At 36.8% G+C, this 18,295-nt stretch overlaps 1 protein-coding gene across 1 annotated transcript in view; it reads left to right on the top strand.

The window, feature by feature from the left end:
* Positions 1 to 15,344, top strand: part of PTBP2 (polypyrimidine tract binding protein 2) — an 81,086-nt gene extending 65,742 nt beyond the window's left edge. The window contains 7 exon segments of the mRNA XM_050960970.1: positions 11,722 to 11,876; positions 13,338 to 13,371; positions 13,791 to 13,883; positions 14,563 to 14,585; positions 14,587 to 14,780; positions 14,881 to 14,958; positions 15,119 to 15,344. Coding sequence (XP_050816927.1) covers positions 11,722 to 11,876; positions 13,338 to 13,371; positions 13,791 to 13,883; positions 14,563 to 14,585; positions 14,587 to 14,780; positions 14,881 to 14,958; positions 15,119 to 15,251 — 710 coding nt within the window. The 3' untranslated portion in view covers positions 15,252 to 15,344.
* Positions 15,345 to 18,295: the final 2,951 nt, after the last annotated feature.

The following is an 18,295-nucleotide window of genomic DNA, read 5'->3' as shown; positions in this document are numbered from 1 at the left end:
AGCTTACAATATAAGTATTGTGACAGGGTCAGGCCAGATGGCTACAAGAGAGTGGTCGAAGATAGATACATTAGCTCCAGGTTAAACAGGTCCCTTTTCGCTGGGTAAGATAACAGTGACTATTCCAGAACACTCAGGAACTTTCTAGAAGTAATTAAGGCAGACGGACTAATTAGGACACCTGTAGCCAATTGGGAAGTTACTAGAATTAATTAAGGCTAATCAGGACACCTGGTAAAAAAGGCTCTCTACTGTGGAATAGACAGGAGCCACACATCTCGAAGAGTGCAAGTTACGGAACAGGTAATTATCCTTTACTGATTTTACAAGAGAAGTTGTAATTCGTAACCACATGTTGAATATAAGGGTTGAGTCCTAATAGACACTTCTTCAACAGTTAAATATAGTTTTAGCAGTCTGACTAGCATTAAAGTCTATGAGTAGAGAATCTAAAAATATATGTAAGTGGAAAACCATTCTATCTATCACTCTACATGTGGTTTTACTAGGACATTGACAAGCTCTTTTTCATTTGGGAATGTGTTTTTATATTATTTGCATTACACTAATGCCTAGAGGACTGAGATTGAGTATCCACTGTGCTAGGTATAGTACAAATACATATTAAGACATAATCCTTGTCCCAAACAGGTAAATCTATAAGTATGCAAGGCAGACCAAACTCATAGGAAACTGAAACAGAGTTATTGAGTTTGCAGAAGGTCACTAAGGAAGTCCGTGGAAAGTCTGGGACCTGAACCCAGAACTTCTGAGTCCTAGTCTAGTATGTTAACACGAGCCTAGTGCTACTTTTATGTTTTTTAGCCTAATGTAAACAGAGTTTCTTCTCTATTTTATAAGGTTTTAATTTGTCTAATGATTCTAAGCTCTCTGATAAAAATGTTACAGTTTACAAATATGCTCACCATGTAACATATACGTACACTTAAAAAAACATTGATGTGCTGGGCCAAGGTATACTTTAGCAAAAAGAGCTGATAAGATTGCATCTCTAACAGCAAAAAACAAAAACAGCCCTCATCCCCCAAAATGTGTTAGCTGTAATCTAGAAAGATTAAATACAGCTATTGACCAAATTCATGAATGCAGGGTCACTGTGTTGAAATAATTTAAGATTCGCTCCATATCATGTATACTATTCTGTTGATTAATTACCAGTGCATCATTCTACAAATTGATCATGGTTTTTATCAAAATATTTTTACCTGATAATTCAGAATAGCCAGCTGTAAATAGCTACAGAACAAGGATCCCTTTTTTCTGTGGATGTGTAATTTCTCTGAACCTTCTAACCGATGAAGTCTCTGTACTATATAATCAGTTAGAAACCTGATATCCAAAAAGATAATCCTGGCCCTGACAGATGATTATTCATTCATATACTACATTCTCTGCTGTGAAAGAACAAGGTGATCAGAAGTCCTTGAGATTGTAAATTGGATGTTTTTTTAATGAGCCTTTTATATTTTGAAAAAAGGAAAACTCATTAATGGACAGAAAGGAGTGTTTTCAGGTGAATTGTCAAAAGCAATAGTTGTTCCTTTGGAGTGGCATAATATGAAAAAAAATAACACAGAGGGAAAATCCTCTATATAGGGAAGATCACTAGCTGTGTTCTGATATGTAAGCAGTTATATCTGATCAATATCAGTATAATCTATATTCCAAGATACAAACTGGAGTTAAGGCTTATTGTATATATCAGGGGTTGGCAAGCTTTCAGAAGTGGTGTGCCGAGTCTTCATTTATTCACTCTAATTTAAGGTTCTGTGTGCCAGTAATACATTTTAACATTTTTAGAAGGTCTCTTTCTATAAGTCTGTAATATATAACTAAACTATTGTTGTATGTAAAGTAAATAAGGTTTTAAAAATGTTTAAGAAGCTTCATTTAAAATTAAATTAAAATGCAGAGCTCCCCCCCGGACCGGTGGCCAGGACCCAGGCAGTGTGAGTGCCATAAGTTGTCTAGCTGTGATATATAGTAATGTAAGAGTAAAGTATTATAATGATGTTGTTATTATCCTCCATATAGGTATTACAAACTTTGGATATTCAGTTAAGGTTAAAATTAAAAGAAATTCAGACACACTGTAAAGGCATCCAGACAACCTTAACTCCACCCTGTAATGATGTTGTGCAATAACCATACTGTTATAACTAATGCATAATAGCGTTTGTGGTCTCAGGTTAGTTAAACTTATTTTTAAAGACATTATATATTTTGTTACTAGTATCGCTACAGGGCAAAGTTCCCTAACTGATTTTCATACTTTAACTTTTTGGGGTTTCTTTTAAGGGTAACCTTAACTGTAAATATCCTGGGTTTGTAATGCTTGTTTGGGGGATAATCTGAACATCCCAGTAATGCGTTTTCAACCATTGAATTACTGATATGTACTCTCAACTTTCACTCCAGCTTAACATAGTTCTGATTTGGGAATTTCCTTTTTATTTAATTAAAATGTTCAGGTATGAACACTAAACAAGAATGCCAAAGAGAATGTTACAATGTGATATTTCTAATGATTTGAAGATGTATATTATAAACCTTCACTTTATTCCAACTTTTAGGACCATTGTCCCCTAACACCTATATTTCCCTTCCTTAGTCACACACCACTTCCTCCTCACTGTTGTCCTTCACATTTCTCTGTTCACATCCACCCTGAGTTCCCCTTCCTAACCTTCCTGTCAAGTCAATATGGTGTAGAGAGTAGTTATTGAAAATAATTTTCATTTTTGCTGTCATTCTGCATAACTTGGGTACTTCAACAAGGACTAAAGAATAATGTTCTGCGGATAATTCCACAAAGAAGGGGCTGGATAGGGTGTCATCGTATTCCGCAAAGGCAGTTTGGCTTCATGTACATTGTTCCCAATAGGAGTTGGTGGCCATTTTGAAAGAGGGAACTGTTCGCCTCATTCCATTGAGAAAAATAGTAGATAGTAACCATTTTGAAAGAGAGCATTTTTGTGTAATTATCGGTCGTAGATTAGCAGTACCCTCAAACCCCCCCCAATTAATCCTAAAAAAAAGTTTTATGATATAGCCAATTTCAATGAGTTTTACATTGAAGAATCTACCGTATTTTGTTGTTGAGATCATTGGGGACTTTAAAAAAACCTATTAGAGCGCTACATTTCTTAAAGATTCCATTATTTTAAATTTTAATGCAAATTAATTCATTTACTTGTAAATTCTCTTAAGTCCTTCTGTATTTAAAGAGTGAGTGCTGTGAGGGCGGTGCCTGCTGGTGGAGGCAGCACATGGAGCTAGGAGCTGAGGGAGAGGAGCTCCTGTCACCTATTCATGGAGCCCCTCCCCCAGTAAGCACCTCCTCGCACCCCAGCCCTGAGTCCCTCCAAACCCAATCTTCTGATGCTGGGGGCAAGGGGGCCTGAGACTGCCCCAGCAGCCGCTGCTGCAACTGGCTCATGGGCTGCCTGAGCTGCTCAGGCAGCTCCCAGGCCAACCACAGGGGCCACGGAAAGTTGCGGCATCCGTGACCTGCATGACAAACACGGTGCCTTACTGATGAGACTGCTAAAAATGATTTGATTGTTATTGCTTAGTTTATTTGAAAAAGCTGTCCAGTAGGGTTTGGACTGACAACTGCTTACCTACCCTGGCCAGATTTGAACCAGGGGCAATAGGGTGTATTTGTATTCCATTATCAATCCCCCACATCATCCAGATTCTAAATACTAAATATTTATTTCCCTTTCTCCTCTAGACTGTGGCCTGGAGAGGGATAGCTCAGTGGTTTGAGCATTGGCCTGCTAAACCCAGGGTTGTGAGTTCAATCCTTGAGGGGGCCATTTGGGGATTTAGTTGGGGATTGGTCCTGCTTTGAGCAGGGGGTTGGACTAGATCAGTGCTACTCAAAGTGGTGGTCCATGGACCCGTGTTGGGCTGTGAGTCATCGGCAGCCAGTCCGCAGCGAGTTTCCTAGAATGTAAGTACCAGAAGGGTCATGCTTGGCAAAAAAAAAAAAAAAAAAAAAAGGGAGGAGGGGGAGAAAAATAACAACTTAAATAGTGCGGACTGAATGGGGCCATTGGCTGGTATCCCAGACTGGCAGCAAGCTGAGCGGGGCTGGCAGCTAGGACCCAGGCTGGCAGCAGGCTGAGCAGAGCTGGCAACTGGGACCCCAGTTGGCAGGAGCCAACGGATGGAACCTCTCAGCCCACTGCCAGCCGGGGTCCCAGCCACCAGCCCCGCCCAGCCCTCTGCCAGCTGAGTGAATGGAGCCCCAGGCCGGCAGCAGGCTCAGCGGCAGCCAGGATCCGCAGCCTGCCATTAAAAAAAAAAAATCAGCCCCCCTGCCACCTTATGGTACCAGTCCCTGGCACATTGGAAAAAAATTGCCAGTCCGCCACATCAGATAGTTTTAGAAGCACTGGACTAGATGACCTGAGGTCTCTTCCAACCCTGATATTCTATGATTCTTGTGCCAGTTTTACCCAGTAAAAGCAAAAATAAGGTGTTTCTTTTATTGATTGGTCTAAATCATTAATAGGTGCAAATTTCAAGCATATCATTCTTCGTTTATAAAGATCATTAAAAGAGAGTCACCTTTTTAGAAAAAAACTTGCTTTTATTTGGAGTGTTCTCCTATAGATTGATTCATTTATCCTACTCCCTGTTTGAGTTGTAATTCTATTTTATTCCCGAGAAACCTAGATCTTTTTAAATTGAAAAAAGAATTAATCATTGAGAGGCTATGATGTGCTATGCATGTCCCCTGAGACACATGCTTTAATTGTTTCCATCTGAGGGGTTCTAAACTTTGTAATATAAGCTTTGCTAGTCAGCTCTTGAAGGTGCATATGTGAGGACACACGACTTAAGAATGTGAATCTTTAGAGCAGAGGTTCTCAGGACAAATTTTTTTGGTGGCTTCAGAGTGCGGCCACCAACTCTTGCTGATGGCCACTCAGACAATTTTTCCTAAAATGCTTTAGGAAAAACAAATAAATATGCACATATACATGTCCAAATCAGTGTAATTTATTTATTGCTAGCTAGTTAAGTCTGTTGTGAAAAGCCATATTAACAAACATACAAGTATCGCTTTTCACAGCAGCCTTACTTAGCCCTGTCAAGCCTGGGGAGAAATTAAGCCCTGGACTGGGGGTGAGGGGAAGCAGGGGGGCCAAGGGCAATGAGGGAGAATTGATGGGGGCAAGAGAAGTAGCAGGGGGCTGGAGCTTGTAGCCCCGCACCCTGAACTCAGTGGCTGGTGGATGGAGCCTAAAGCCCTGCAGCCAGAGCCTGCTGTCCCACTACCCCAGGGCTGAAGCCAATGCCTGAGCCATTCAACCCCTGGGAAGGTGGGGAATTCATCTGCTGCCTGCTCCTCTAGTGTTGTGCCCCAGCAGTCTTCAGAGGGTGGAGCAGGGCCCTACTGGCAGCCCCAGCAACCAACACCAAGGCATTCTGGAGCAACAGGGAGGAGCAGAGGCTGCTATTTTGTCCCCCATCCCATCACAGCCCAGGAGGCTGTGGCTGCAAGAAAAGCCCCTGGTGGGTGCATGTGGCCCCAGTGGACACATTTGAGAAACGGTGCTTTAGAGGATACAGCCTTTGGAGAACTTCCACTTCAGGTCCTGGTAAGCTGTGCTTTTGTATTCTGCTTTACAATGCTAATTGTTAAGAACATTATAAAAATGCAGTCTTCTGTTATTTTCAATATAGTAGTAGTACACAGAAGCCCCAGTCAGGATTAAACCTGTATATTTAAGGTTGGTTAAAGTTTTGTGGAAATACACAAACATCATTTCTAATTAGAATCATGGTTATATATCTGTTCAAAGAGGGGAAAAGGCTCTTAAGTAGTGGTGAAGGACTTTACTTAGTAAGAATATATAGATGAATATTGGTAGTTTCAATTTGCTTCTGTTTATTCTTCCATTGAAGGTACTGATATTTTAAGTATCACCTCAGCAACAAATTGATAACACAACACAGCATTTTGACATGAAGCGATTGATATGCAGTAATAGGCAATACAAAACTAGAAAAGATAAACGCAGCTACGTATTATTGTATATGTTATAAACTGCATACATGGGTGTATAGGAATATGTTTTGGTATGTGTTAAAGAGTTTCCAGCATAAATTAGGAATGGCTGCCTTGTGCAAATGACAAATCTATAAGGTGAGTTATGCAGTTGATCCCAGAAGAAAGACGTTGTATCATCTGCACAGGGGTACAAAAATAATATTTTAAGACTGTTTTAAAAAATATTATTGGGACTGTTTTTTATCCCTTTACCTGTAAAATATCAGTTACTACGTTTCTAGCTGTAGAGGGCTCAGAGGGAGCTATTAAAAAACCTCTAAAAATGGCTTGAAATAGCTTTTCCATGCTTAAAAATGTTACTTCTAGTCCCCAAAGGTCCTGAAATAGTAAGTGTTAAGTCTCATTGGGAAGCAGAGCTTCCCAATGGTACAAAGCTGCTGTTTCTCGCTCCTCCAGTGATTCTTTAGTGTCATGGTATTTTCATAGATAAAAATGGCCAACGTTTAAACTGTGCTAGGCTTCACGTGGAAAAAGTTGTGCAGTGGGCACATGGTATTGTGCCCCTTTGTCTTGTGCATCTTTCTTGAATTTTTACTATGCAGCTAATGTATGCATATGTGACCTTCTTTAACTATACTTTTTGAGCTTACCGAAAACAGACATGAAAAATGGGTATGTACAATATAAATATCTATTTCTGCATATTTTTTTGTCTGAATTAAATTTTTTCAAAATGTTTCCTAGGGAACAAGTTTTATACATTGCTCTATTTCCTCTTATTTACATCACAAAAATCGGAAATACTAGTATAATTCAGAAGTATACTTAAATCAACTACTACTATATAGTTAGCAAGGAAAGTAAATGTATCATTTTTATGGCTGTCACAAAAATGTTCTGGCTCTCACAATACAGGGAGTGGTAAAAACATTTAGAAACAAATTTCATATTTGAAGCCCATAGTTCACCTCCCTATCAGCCCCTCCACTCCTTGGAACTATATTACAAATATCAAATTTTATGACCAAATTACTTCAGTCTTGAATTAGTTGTACAATAGAATGCACATTTAAATTGCACAATAGGATAAATGTATTTTGTTCTCTAAATGTTGATGTGCATCTGTTGTCGTTTGCCAATTATGAAGTAAGGGATTGGAGAGGGAATGTCTCAGAGGAGACCAGGATAGTGTAAAACCGTGTGTAATTTGCAGAAAAGACCAAATTAGTCATTTCTTCCTTGTAAAACATGTAAATAATGAACACAGGTGAAAGCTGCTTCGAGAAATTTAACTCATGCATCTATCACTGGCCCCAGATTATACTAGAGGAATTACCGTACTTAGTTTTTGATTAACAAATGGTCTCTCCTGACACTTCATCCAACTTATACAACAACTGATCTTAACAATCAGTGTTTTCAACATTAAAAACATAACATTTTATTGTATTTAAACTTTTTTCTGAAATAATATTTATTTAAAAATTGGCTGTGAGTACTTTTTTTTAAAAAAAAATACAGTTTTGATACTGTTTTTGAGGGGACAGCATTATGGGATTCAGTGTGACTTCCAGAAGACATTTTCTCATCTTGCAAGCAAAGATGTTTTTTTCTGTCTGCTCTACAAACTTTTATGAATGTTATGTTATTTCTGGTTTGTAGCTTTGAGGGATGAGGGGTTCATATTATCTTCTTCCATGGGATATGTGAAAATTCGGAAGTATTGAATAGTGTTCAATATTTTGGATATATTTTCATTTTTTCGCTTATCTCAGCCTCTTTAATGGCTGGTTCTGTTGCTCTAATACAGTGCCTAATATCTGTGCATTTCTTCTGTGATCCAACAGCAGAACGTAGCTAGTTAAGGGGAAATCAGTTAATTGCAGAATGCCTCTCTGCCCTTTACTATTTGAAACATTCAGGGCACAACTTTAATTATGACCTTTTGGAAAACTTTGGCACATCATTTTTACATCTAACGTACTTTTCTCTTATTTATTGGTACATTTGTATATAGCAGTGTAAATTTGCATGGCCGTCAACTGTGGAAAAGAAAGTGAAAAGTGGATTTTGAGGAATATAGGAATTGCCATGCAGAACTACCAGTGGTCTATCTAATCCTGTATACTTTCTCTGACAGCAACCAGTACTATATTTCAATGCAAGATGATAGACAACCCTCATTATGGACAATTATACAATATTGTGTTTGGGGGGGGGGAGTCCTAAACCCCAGATAGTTAGTGATTGGCTTATATCCTGAAGCTTGATTGTCCATGTACATGTACTTAGCCTCTCTAATATAACTGGATGTTCTTGTTATCCATAAAAATGTCTAATCCCTTGTTGAATCCCACTAAACTCTATGCATTGTGCTAAAAAATAAAGCATTCTTATTGTCTTTAAATGTGTTACCCTTAAATTTTATTAGATACCTCCTTCCCCTTTTTCTTGAGTTACAAGAGGGACTAAATAGGATTGCCTCGTTAACCTCAGTAGCATTCATTATTTTTTATACCTGTGTTATGACACTATAGACCAGTGTTTCCCAAACTTGGGATGCCGCTTGTGTAGGGAAAGGCCCTGGTGGGCTGGGCTGGTTTGTGTACCTGCCGCATCCACAGGTTCAGCTGATCATGGCTCCCACTGCACTGGCCGTAGTTTGCTGCTCCAGGCCAATGGGGGCTGCAGGAAGCCACAGCCAGCACATCCCTCAGCCCATGCTGCTTCCAGCAGTTCCCATTGGCCTGGAGCAACGAACCGCAGCCAGTGGGAGCCGCAATCGGCTTGACCTGTGGTCGCGGCAGGTACACAAACCAGCCCAGCAGCCCGCCAGGAGCTTTCACTACACAAGCAGTGTCCGAAGTTTGGGAAACACTGCTATAGACTAATATCTTTTAAAACTCTTCTATTTTGAAAATCTTTTCACATCATTAATTTTAATTGCCCTTCTTTCAACCCTTCTGTATCTGTTTTTGACATGGAATTACCAGAACTGAACATGTTTTCGAAGGGAGAATATAACTTTGATTTATAAAAGCAGCAAAGAGTCCTGTGGCACCTTATAGACTAACAGACGTTTTGGAGCATGAGCTTTCGTGGGTGAATACCCACTTTGTCGGATGCATGTAGTGGAAATTTCCAGGGGCAGGTGTGTATATATATGCAGGCAAGAATCAGTCTAGAGATAACGAGGTTAGTTCAATCAGGGAGGATGAAGCCCTGTTCTAGCAGTTGAGGTGTGAAAACCAAGGGAGGAGAAATTGGTTTTCACACCTCAACTGCTAGAACTGGGCTTCATCCTCCCTGGTTGAACTAACCTTGTTATCTCTAGCTTGCTTCTTGCTTGCATATATATACCTGCCCCTGGAAATTTCCACTACATGCATCCGATGAAGTGGGTATTCACGCATGAAAGCTCATGCTCCAAAATGTCTTTTAGTCTGTAAAGTGCCACAGGATTCTTTGCTGCTTTTACAGATCCAGACTAACACGGCTACCCCTCTGATCCTTTGATTTATGTAATGCCATAAAATATTTTCAGAATTAATGTCTATCCCTAACATTGTTTTTGTTGTGTTTTTTCTTACCATTACTACATAACAGTTACTGGCTATCCCACTCAGTCACAATAAATTAATATTACATACTTAGCTAGTCCTTTTGTCCAGAACAATAAAATCTCAATGTGTTAATTATTTATCTCTCATAAATTCCCCTGGTAAAAGAAACATGATTAATGAGGTGGAGCACGGAAATTTTACTTACTTTATGTGAAAGAAACTTTGTAACCACATTTATTTTACACCTCTCCATTTTTCTTCGTGCTGCAATAACTATTTTTAGTAGTGTTGGGAATATTTTATTTTATTATTGACGAGTACGGTCAAATTAGCTTCTCAGTATTTACTCACTATCTGAGACAGGAGAATTCTTCTGCCTTTCCCTTATTTTTATTTTTAAACAAAATTAACTCCTCAGGGAAAGAAGGGAGAAAACTCAGTTCTCATCTGCAAACTAAAGATTTCTATTTAGATGGGTTAGTGGGCCCAACTGGTCAAGGTTACATGGTCCTGAGTTAAATATTCATTTATCATCATCATCATCCAGGCATCAGAAGACCACAGAGTGAAATCTGCAAGGCCTAGTGCAGTAGTAGAAAATAGCATACAATAGAATAAAGTAATAAATAATTCAAACAATTATGATTTTTGTGCTAGCCTTATCATTTTATTTGTTGGAGACTAAATAAAATGTACTTGTACAAATATGTCTAATTTAACTGTAAAAAGTAGTGCAGGCATAGCACAGGGGCACAATTTCACAGGATGGTGGGGAAGGAGTGTATCCTAGGGGGGCAGTATACTCACTAAATACCCAAGGGATTCTACTGGGAAAACCCATCATAAATTAATACTGTCCCTGCACAATGCCTTAGGCCTTTTTGGAGGGGAGGAGCTGAAGTGCAGGTGGCCATTGGCAGCTGAGTTCCTGAATTAACTTTGTTAGGAGGCAGAGAGACTAGGGAGGATTACCACTATGGAGCCATGTCTCTGGACTGAATATTCCTATGTCTTCATGGCTAGAACTTTTTTTCCCCCACTGAGCCTATTACTATGGGTAATATGTAGGCTACTCGATTTGCCTTGCTCTGCAAGGTTGTAACCTAGCCTAAAGCATCAAGTTGAAGTGAAGAAAGTAACTAATACCAAAGCGTAATATAAAGGAAATATAATGGTGAAGATAACTTGCATTAATATTTAGTTTCACTGACTTGACTGGTATATTCCAGCAACAAGATTAATTAAGGTCCATCTAGCCCAGTATCCTGTCTTCCAACAGTGGCCAATGCCAGGTGCCTCAGAGGGAACGAACAGAACAGGTAATCATCAAGTGATCCATTCCCTGTCGCTTATTCCCAGCTTCTGGCAAGCAGAGGCTAGGGACACCATCGCTGCCCATCCTGCCTAATAACTATTGATGGACCTATCCTCCATGAATTTATCTAGGTTTTTTTGAACTCTGTTATAGTCTTGGCCTTCACAACATACTCTGGCAAAGAGTACCACAGGTTGGCTGTGCGTTTTGTGAAGAAATACTTCCTTTGTTTGTTTTAAACCTGCTGCCTACTAATTTCATTTGATGACCTCTTGTTCTTGTGTTATGAGGAGTAAATAACACTTCCTTATTTACTTTCTCCACACCAGTCATGATTTTATAGACCTCAGTCGTATCTCCCTTTAGTCGTCTCTTTTTCAAGCCGAAAAGTCCCAGTCTTATTAATCTCTCCTCATATGAAAGTGATTACATACCCTAATCATTTTTGCCCTTTTCTGAACTTTTTCTAAACCTGTAGATATTATTAGGGAGGATTTTTGCTGTAATCTAAGAAAAAAAGAGCAAGATGTGTGCTTCACAAGAACTACATTTGATTGAAAACAAAATGGTCTTTAGAGAAGTGAACTAGCGTATAAAGTGCTTTGAAGCAAGAAAATAGCGAGAACTTTGGTTTTTCTCCTTATATTTATTACTGATCCATTTCACTAAGCATTGGAAAATACGAATTGTGGAACGAATTTTTTATAGTGTAAATACAGTATTTGAACTTCTAATTTAGATACTTTTAAATGACTTGCTTGTATTTCGTAAAATATGCTTTATTTTAAAATTAGGGCTTCCTGTTGCAGCTGTTCCAGGAGCGCTGAGTCCTTTGGCTATTCCGAATGCTGCTGCTGCTGCAGCTGCTGCTGCTGCTGGCCGAGTGGGTATGCCTGGAGTTTCAGCTGGTGGCAATACAGTCCTCCTGGTTAGCAATTTAAATGAAGAGGTCAGTGAAACTATTAACTCTTCTTTTCCTTTATTTTTAATCACACTTCATTTGTAAATGTTTTTCATTTTTTTGCACTTGCCTCTATTTTCACTTGCATACTTTACGATCAAAGTATTTTTTCTTGTTTTTTGTATGTCTAAATTAATTTGGAAACTATAAACTTTATATTTTTTCTATTATAGTTTTGTTTTCCTAGGTAGCTAACAACTTAAAATAGCCTTTGATATTTGGCTACCTATTTTTCCTAAGAAAAATATGGTAAATACTGCATGTTTGGCTTTCGATTTGTAACTTAAATATTTTCACAAAAACAGCAAATGTATTCTAATTTGTAGATTATATTTTATGTAAAGTAGAATTGTGTTTTTCTTTTCTAATTATTTGTTGCTTCATTTCATGCTTACATGTCACTGCATTTTTAAAATCTTAATTTATGTGAACTGCTCTAACACGTTTTTCTTTGAAGGTTCTCCCAAAGATCTTGACGAGGCACTCTTCCAGTCTCTCTTAGTAATTTTTTCTTTGCAGTTATTATTCATTTGTCTCCAAAAACATTTTTCACCTTAATACTGTTATCTTTCTTGCTAACTCTAAAATCTAAGGGGTTTTATTTAGTTTGCATTTTTACTGTTTTGTACAATTTTTTTTAATTGATGTGAAAGCTGGTATGAAATGTGGGAAGTTTGATGTATCAGTTTGTCTAGTTGGAATACTTGTTTCATTTTTAACTGGCCTCTGTTAATATGATTCATTAAGCTTATTTATCATTTTGTTACTATTTTCTCATTCACAGTCTTGCATGTTAAAATGTTTGGATCAGAGTGCCATTTTGAAAGATTTTTGCCTGCATTTCATACCCAGCCATGCTTATGCACTTAAAGTTCAAAGTTTAAAATTTCTATTGCATGCTTTTTTTTTTTCATGTTGAGATGAAATGCTGTAATTTATTCTTTGATATGGATGTACTTTACCCATATTTGTCTTGGGTGACTACATTTTACTCAGTTTTTTTCTTGTACAGTACATAAACCAACCATTTTCTGACCAAATTCCTGCATTTCCTGTGTACTGACCTATATTTTATTTTTTTTTGTTCCCCACTTCCTTTTTTCTTCTGCATTGCTGTTTCCCTTCCCCATTTCATCCTTCTCCTTTTGTGTTCACCTTCCCTTTCCTTGTCTTTCCTCAAATTCCCATGCCCTCCCCTGTCTTATCCTTTATTTTCCTTATCCTTGTCTACGTTCCCTGTCTCCATTCCCTGTGTTCATGCTTCTGTGCTTGAACAAAATGTGTTCCTCGGACCAACTTGCCCCAATTAACCGCCTTGAACCATGATCCATGACCACCTCACCATTCTGCGGGAACCACCCTTCGTTATGGATGATCTGTTCATCTCCGCTCTTCCTCGACTCTTCTCTCTTCTTGTCTTATGCTGCTTGCTCTTCTCTCCTTCTAAAGATGGTTACGCCCCAAAGTCTGTTTACCCTCTTCGGTATGTTATTGTTAGCACTATACTTTTATTATTGATTTAATTTTTGTTTCACCTTAATTCTTATTTGTAGCTAGCACTTTTGGCTTAAAGTTGAATAGTAAATCTTTTGCTATTTTTCTTTTGCTGTTTAAAAACTCTCCATAGACACAAGATTTTCTTTTAATGCATGCTAATATATTTTGCATGGTCTTTAATTTAATATCATTCACATAGCTTTTGAGGGTTTATCAAAAATTTATTCTTTTCAAAATTCACTATTCAAAATCTTGATCTTCTTTATTCATTTGTGTGAATGTTGAGTTTGAGTGGGTGATCTTGTTGATGTCTGAATGTTTCATTGATATGTCAAGATGTGCTGTTTAGTTAATTAGACTTAAAATTAATTTTTCTTTTGGATTACCTCTCTGACTCCAAAAAAGGTGTTTATGGGGATGTGCAGCGTGTGAAGATTTTATACAATAAGAAAGACAGTGCTCTAATACAGATGGCAGATGGGAACCAGTCACAGCTGGGTAAGATTAGATTCATTTATGCCTCATTTAAATCTGTAAATTTAAGTATTTGAAATCATGTTGTGGAAATTCAAATGAACATGTTCATATTTGTCAGTCTACTCTTATTCTAGTTTTTCTCAGATCCCAGACTGTCCATGAGACATGAAAACTTATTAAGCAACCCATTTTGTATTCTAAAAAGTATGTGGGAATGTGCTGCTTTATGTGAACAGAATAATAGTAGTGTTGGAGGAGAAAGAGGTGTTAATTTATTTTTTGAACTAAACATTTGCTCCAAATTCTAATTTAACCCTATGGACATCAGTTTGCTACTACACTGGCCATATCAGCACAATAGCACACACAAAAATACCACAATTAAATCAGAAGAAAAGTTTGATCATAATACTACGTAGTGGTGTACATGTTGTTTAGTGTCATGGTGTGCTTTTTCACCTGGAATAAATTATTTGTACCATTCAAATAACAGAATAAAATAGGATTGTGTTTGCATGTTTGTTTTACTGAATACATGACTAAATATAGCAGTGCAGTTTTGAAAAATTTACAAACTAACTTTGAAATGGAATTATTTTTCACAATGTTGGCTGAAATCAGTGATTTAATGAGAGAGTATGTGCCATCCTTGCAGGGTTTTGAAAAGTAGTATTGAATTTAATAAACTTTTCTTTTTCAGCCATGAGTCATCTTAATGGACAAAAAAATGTATGGAAAGATTATTCGAGTTACCCTTTCCAAGCATCAGACAGTACAGCTACCTCGAGAGGGACTTGATGACCAAGGGCTCACTAAAGATTTTGGTAATTCACCCTTGCATCGCTTCAAGAAACCTGGCTCAAAAAATTTTCAGAATATATTCCCTCCATCTGCAACACTTCATTTGTCCAATATTCCGTAAGTATTGTATGACAGTACGCCAGCGGGATTCACAAGCCATAAAATACTAGATCCACTAATAATTAATTCTTACGTTTTTTGTATTTTGTTTTTCTAGACCATCAGTGGCAGAAGATGATCTGCGCACACTGTTTGCTAACACTGGAGGAACTGTGAAAGCATTTAAATTTTTTCAGTAAGCAAGTTTTCCTTGAATCCTTATGTTTTTAACAAAAGATTGATTTCATATGTTTTAACAGAATGTCTTGAAAAAATACTCTTCTGTAGAGAAAAGAGAAGTTTTTAGGCCCGTATTTAGTATTGGTTGAGTTCCTAATGTTGTTGTTTTGTTTCAGAAGAGATCACAAGATGGCACTTCTTCAGATGTCAACAGTGGAAGAAGCTATTCAGGCTTTGATTGATCTGCATAATTACAATCTTGGAGAAAATCACCATCTGAGAGTTTCTTTTTCCAAATCAACAATTTAAAATGGGAGATAAAAAATGAAGGTGTATCGCATTGTTCAGTGTTGTCACCTATTGACTGTTCAGGAGAGTGGGGACCAGAGTTTGACTTCTGTCTTTCATCATTCCTTGGTTGTTATCCTTCCTTCTTGTTATCATTCCTTGGTTGTTTTAAAAAAAAAAAAAAAAAAAAAAGTTCATAAGAAAATAAAAGCAGTGATATTAACTGTTGGTTTTTCATCTGTTGTTTAGGGAAACATCATTTTGTTTAAAAGGGTTTCAAGTTAAGCCCACAATTTTTCAAGTTAGTTGACATACGTGCCTTAAAAAGGAAAACTAGTGTTGCTAGTAAAATGAATTTGGTTGGCTGGGGCACAGTGTTATATGAGAATTAAAATGTATTTAGGCAGGGGTGTGTAAAAAGGTTAAGGTTTTTGTTTCTCCTGCTTGGAATTATTTTATTACTTATTGGGTTGTCACATACCTTTCTTTTTAATCAGATAAGATACATTACTTTGAAAGATTAAAACACAACATATTTTATTTCTGCTACTTTAACTTTTTTTGTAAATGGCCTTCTATATTTCATGATTCTGGTCTAGATTCAGTTATGAATGTAGGCATTAGAGAAAATTAACAAGGTACAGAATATTAATTTCTTAAAGGAGAAAAAAGTGATTTCTGTGTTTTTGAGCCTTATGTGGAAAGCATTGTGGGTAGAATCTTAACCTTTTTGTACACACTCTTGTGGGACGTATCATATAAATGTCAGCACTAAGTAATGTCTTGTTTGTGGTTGAATATTTTTTGTAGATGTTTTTGAAGTTGACATGACTTATGTGCATTTAAATATATATTGCCATCTTTAGTTTGTAATTAAGATTTGGAATATGGTTGTGGATTTCTGAGCATGTGCAGACTGGTCTAGCTAGTTCAGGAACTGGTGCATGTATTTTTCAAAGATGAAGAAAGTGTACTGTGAACACTTGCAGGAAGGTTAATTTTGTGGCAGTTTTTTAAAACTGACAACCAGGTGGGACCAAAGTTTATGTGCCTTTAGTCTTAATTTACCTTGCATTGTAATATTCAGTTTTAATAAATCTCTTCAAAATATTTTGTATTTAGAAATCGATCTGACTTTACTATAAACATGGCTCAGAATCTACAGATCAAATTATTTTGAAAACAGTTCTTCTGTCAATCTGAACTGTTCAATCTGATTCTGTTTAAATGACCAATACTTTTTGAAATTGATGTACTTAGTTTCAAGATTCATAGATTCTGTTATCTATGTAGAAAAAGGTCATGTATATTTTCTATTAGTTAAGTTTTTACATCTTTAGAAATGTAAAATTCAGTATAGTTTGAAAGCGGCACAATTAAAAAAATAATTTTCTAACAAAGTTGGGAGGTTTGACAGTCGTTTAATTTCATTTTGTGTGTACTCTGCTTACCTCTGTAGCATGCTCAATAAACACTTCTGTAGCTCTGTATTCACCTTTTCTGTCTTTCTCTGCTGCCTTTTCTCTCTTCTCTTCTTTGTTTTCCACTCCCACTGTGCTTCTGAATTCATGTTTATTCTCTGCCAGGGTGGGAAAAAGAATAATCATAGTAATAATTTTACAAATGTATGGCTTTCTACCATAAGTAAATCTGATGCTGTGAAAATACATCAGCTCCTTATATTTAGAAAGACAGTAACTACTTTGGAGGAGTACATGTATATTACACGTTTCCCACCCTGTTATAACCTAATACTTTAAGAACAACTTTTGTTGTGGTTTGTTAGTGCTCTTTTTCCTCTCTCTTTTCTGTTTTTAAGTAGATTTATGCACTAATAGATCTCTCAGGTTTGCCATGCTGTCTTGCTGCAATTCCATCTTCCATCTTTTGTGTCTGTTAAAGATTTTCTACTAATCATAAAATATTCTCATGGGTTTAAAAAAAAAAACAAAAAAAAAAAAACCCCAAAGTGACCATGTTGCTAAAACAAATATTAGAACAATGAATGGACCATATTATAGATGCTGATTTTTTTTTTCACCTGTTCTGAAAAACATTCAAGAAAATTCTTTTGGCAAGTTAGTTTCTACACATTTCTTTTAAATTGATTTTTCTCCACATAATAAATGTTAATTTCTCTAGGTTAAAAATAACTTAACACATTTAAAGAATAACTGTATAATTCTGAAGTTCTGTATTGGTAAAAGTTATCAAGGTTCAAAACATTTTTTGTCACTTCTTCAATACAGCTACTGTAGGTTTATTGATGTCAGATTACTTTGTGACCTGGTGTCTGTTCTTTAGGATGGCTGTATAATCAATAACTATCTGTCAAATATTTAAAGGTTACCACATAGCCTAGAGGTCTTGCATTAGTCTCCACCATACTAAATACAAATGAATTGCATTGAAATCTGCTTGGTCAGGAACACGCCCTAAGTATGGCTCTGAAGTTATGCTTCAGGTATTGCAATCATCACCCAGACTGAACTACAAATAAAATCATTTCAACTCTGAAGCTTTGTGAACCAATTTAAAGCTTTGTATATTACAAAGTCTAAACTACATGCCTGTTGTAGACTAAAAGTCCTTCACTTTTAACAGCATGATATCCCCTGTATTTTTAAAAGCAGAATTTTAATGAATTAGTTTGACAGCATCCAGAACTAATAAATGAGATTTTGACTAAATTTGTCTTCTGAATGCATGTTAAAATGTGCTTAACTCTATCTGAGGAGAAATATGAATTGAAAGCTACCATTCCTAGTATTCAGCTCTTGCTGAACTATTTATACTTTGAACCATCTGTATCAGATAGCTGTACATTGAAAGTTGTGTATATAATGTAGAAATAACTTTACAATATGTGCATCTGGTGAGATGTTTACAAATTTAGGAGTGTTTTTATTTGTTTAATTGAACATTGCCAAACCTATTATTCTAAGAATAGGTAGCTTTAATTATTTTCTCAAGTTGTTAAGTTCTGTTACAAAAACTCAATCAGAAAACAATGTATATTGAATTCTATTTGTTATAAACCCATTAACACTGATTATGAGGCTCTG

Source organism: Gopherus flavomarginatus, chromosome 7, assembly GCF_025201925.1.
Source record: "Gopherus flavomarginatus isolate rGopFla2 chromosome 7, rGopFla2.mat.asm, whole genome shotgun sequence".
Classification (NCBI taxonomy): Eukaryota; Metazoa; Chordata; order Testudines; family Testudinidae; genus Gopherus; species Gopherus flavomarginatus.
Note: the sequence above shows the minus strand (reverse complement) of the source record. Positions and strands in the feature narration are given on the sequence as shown.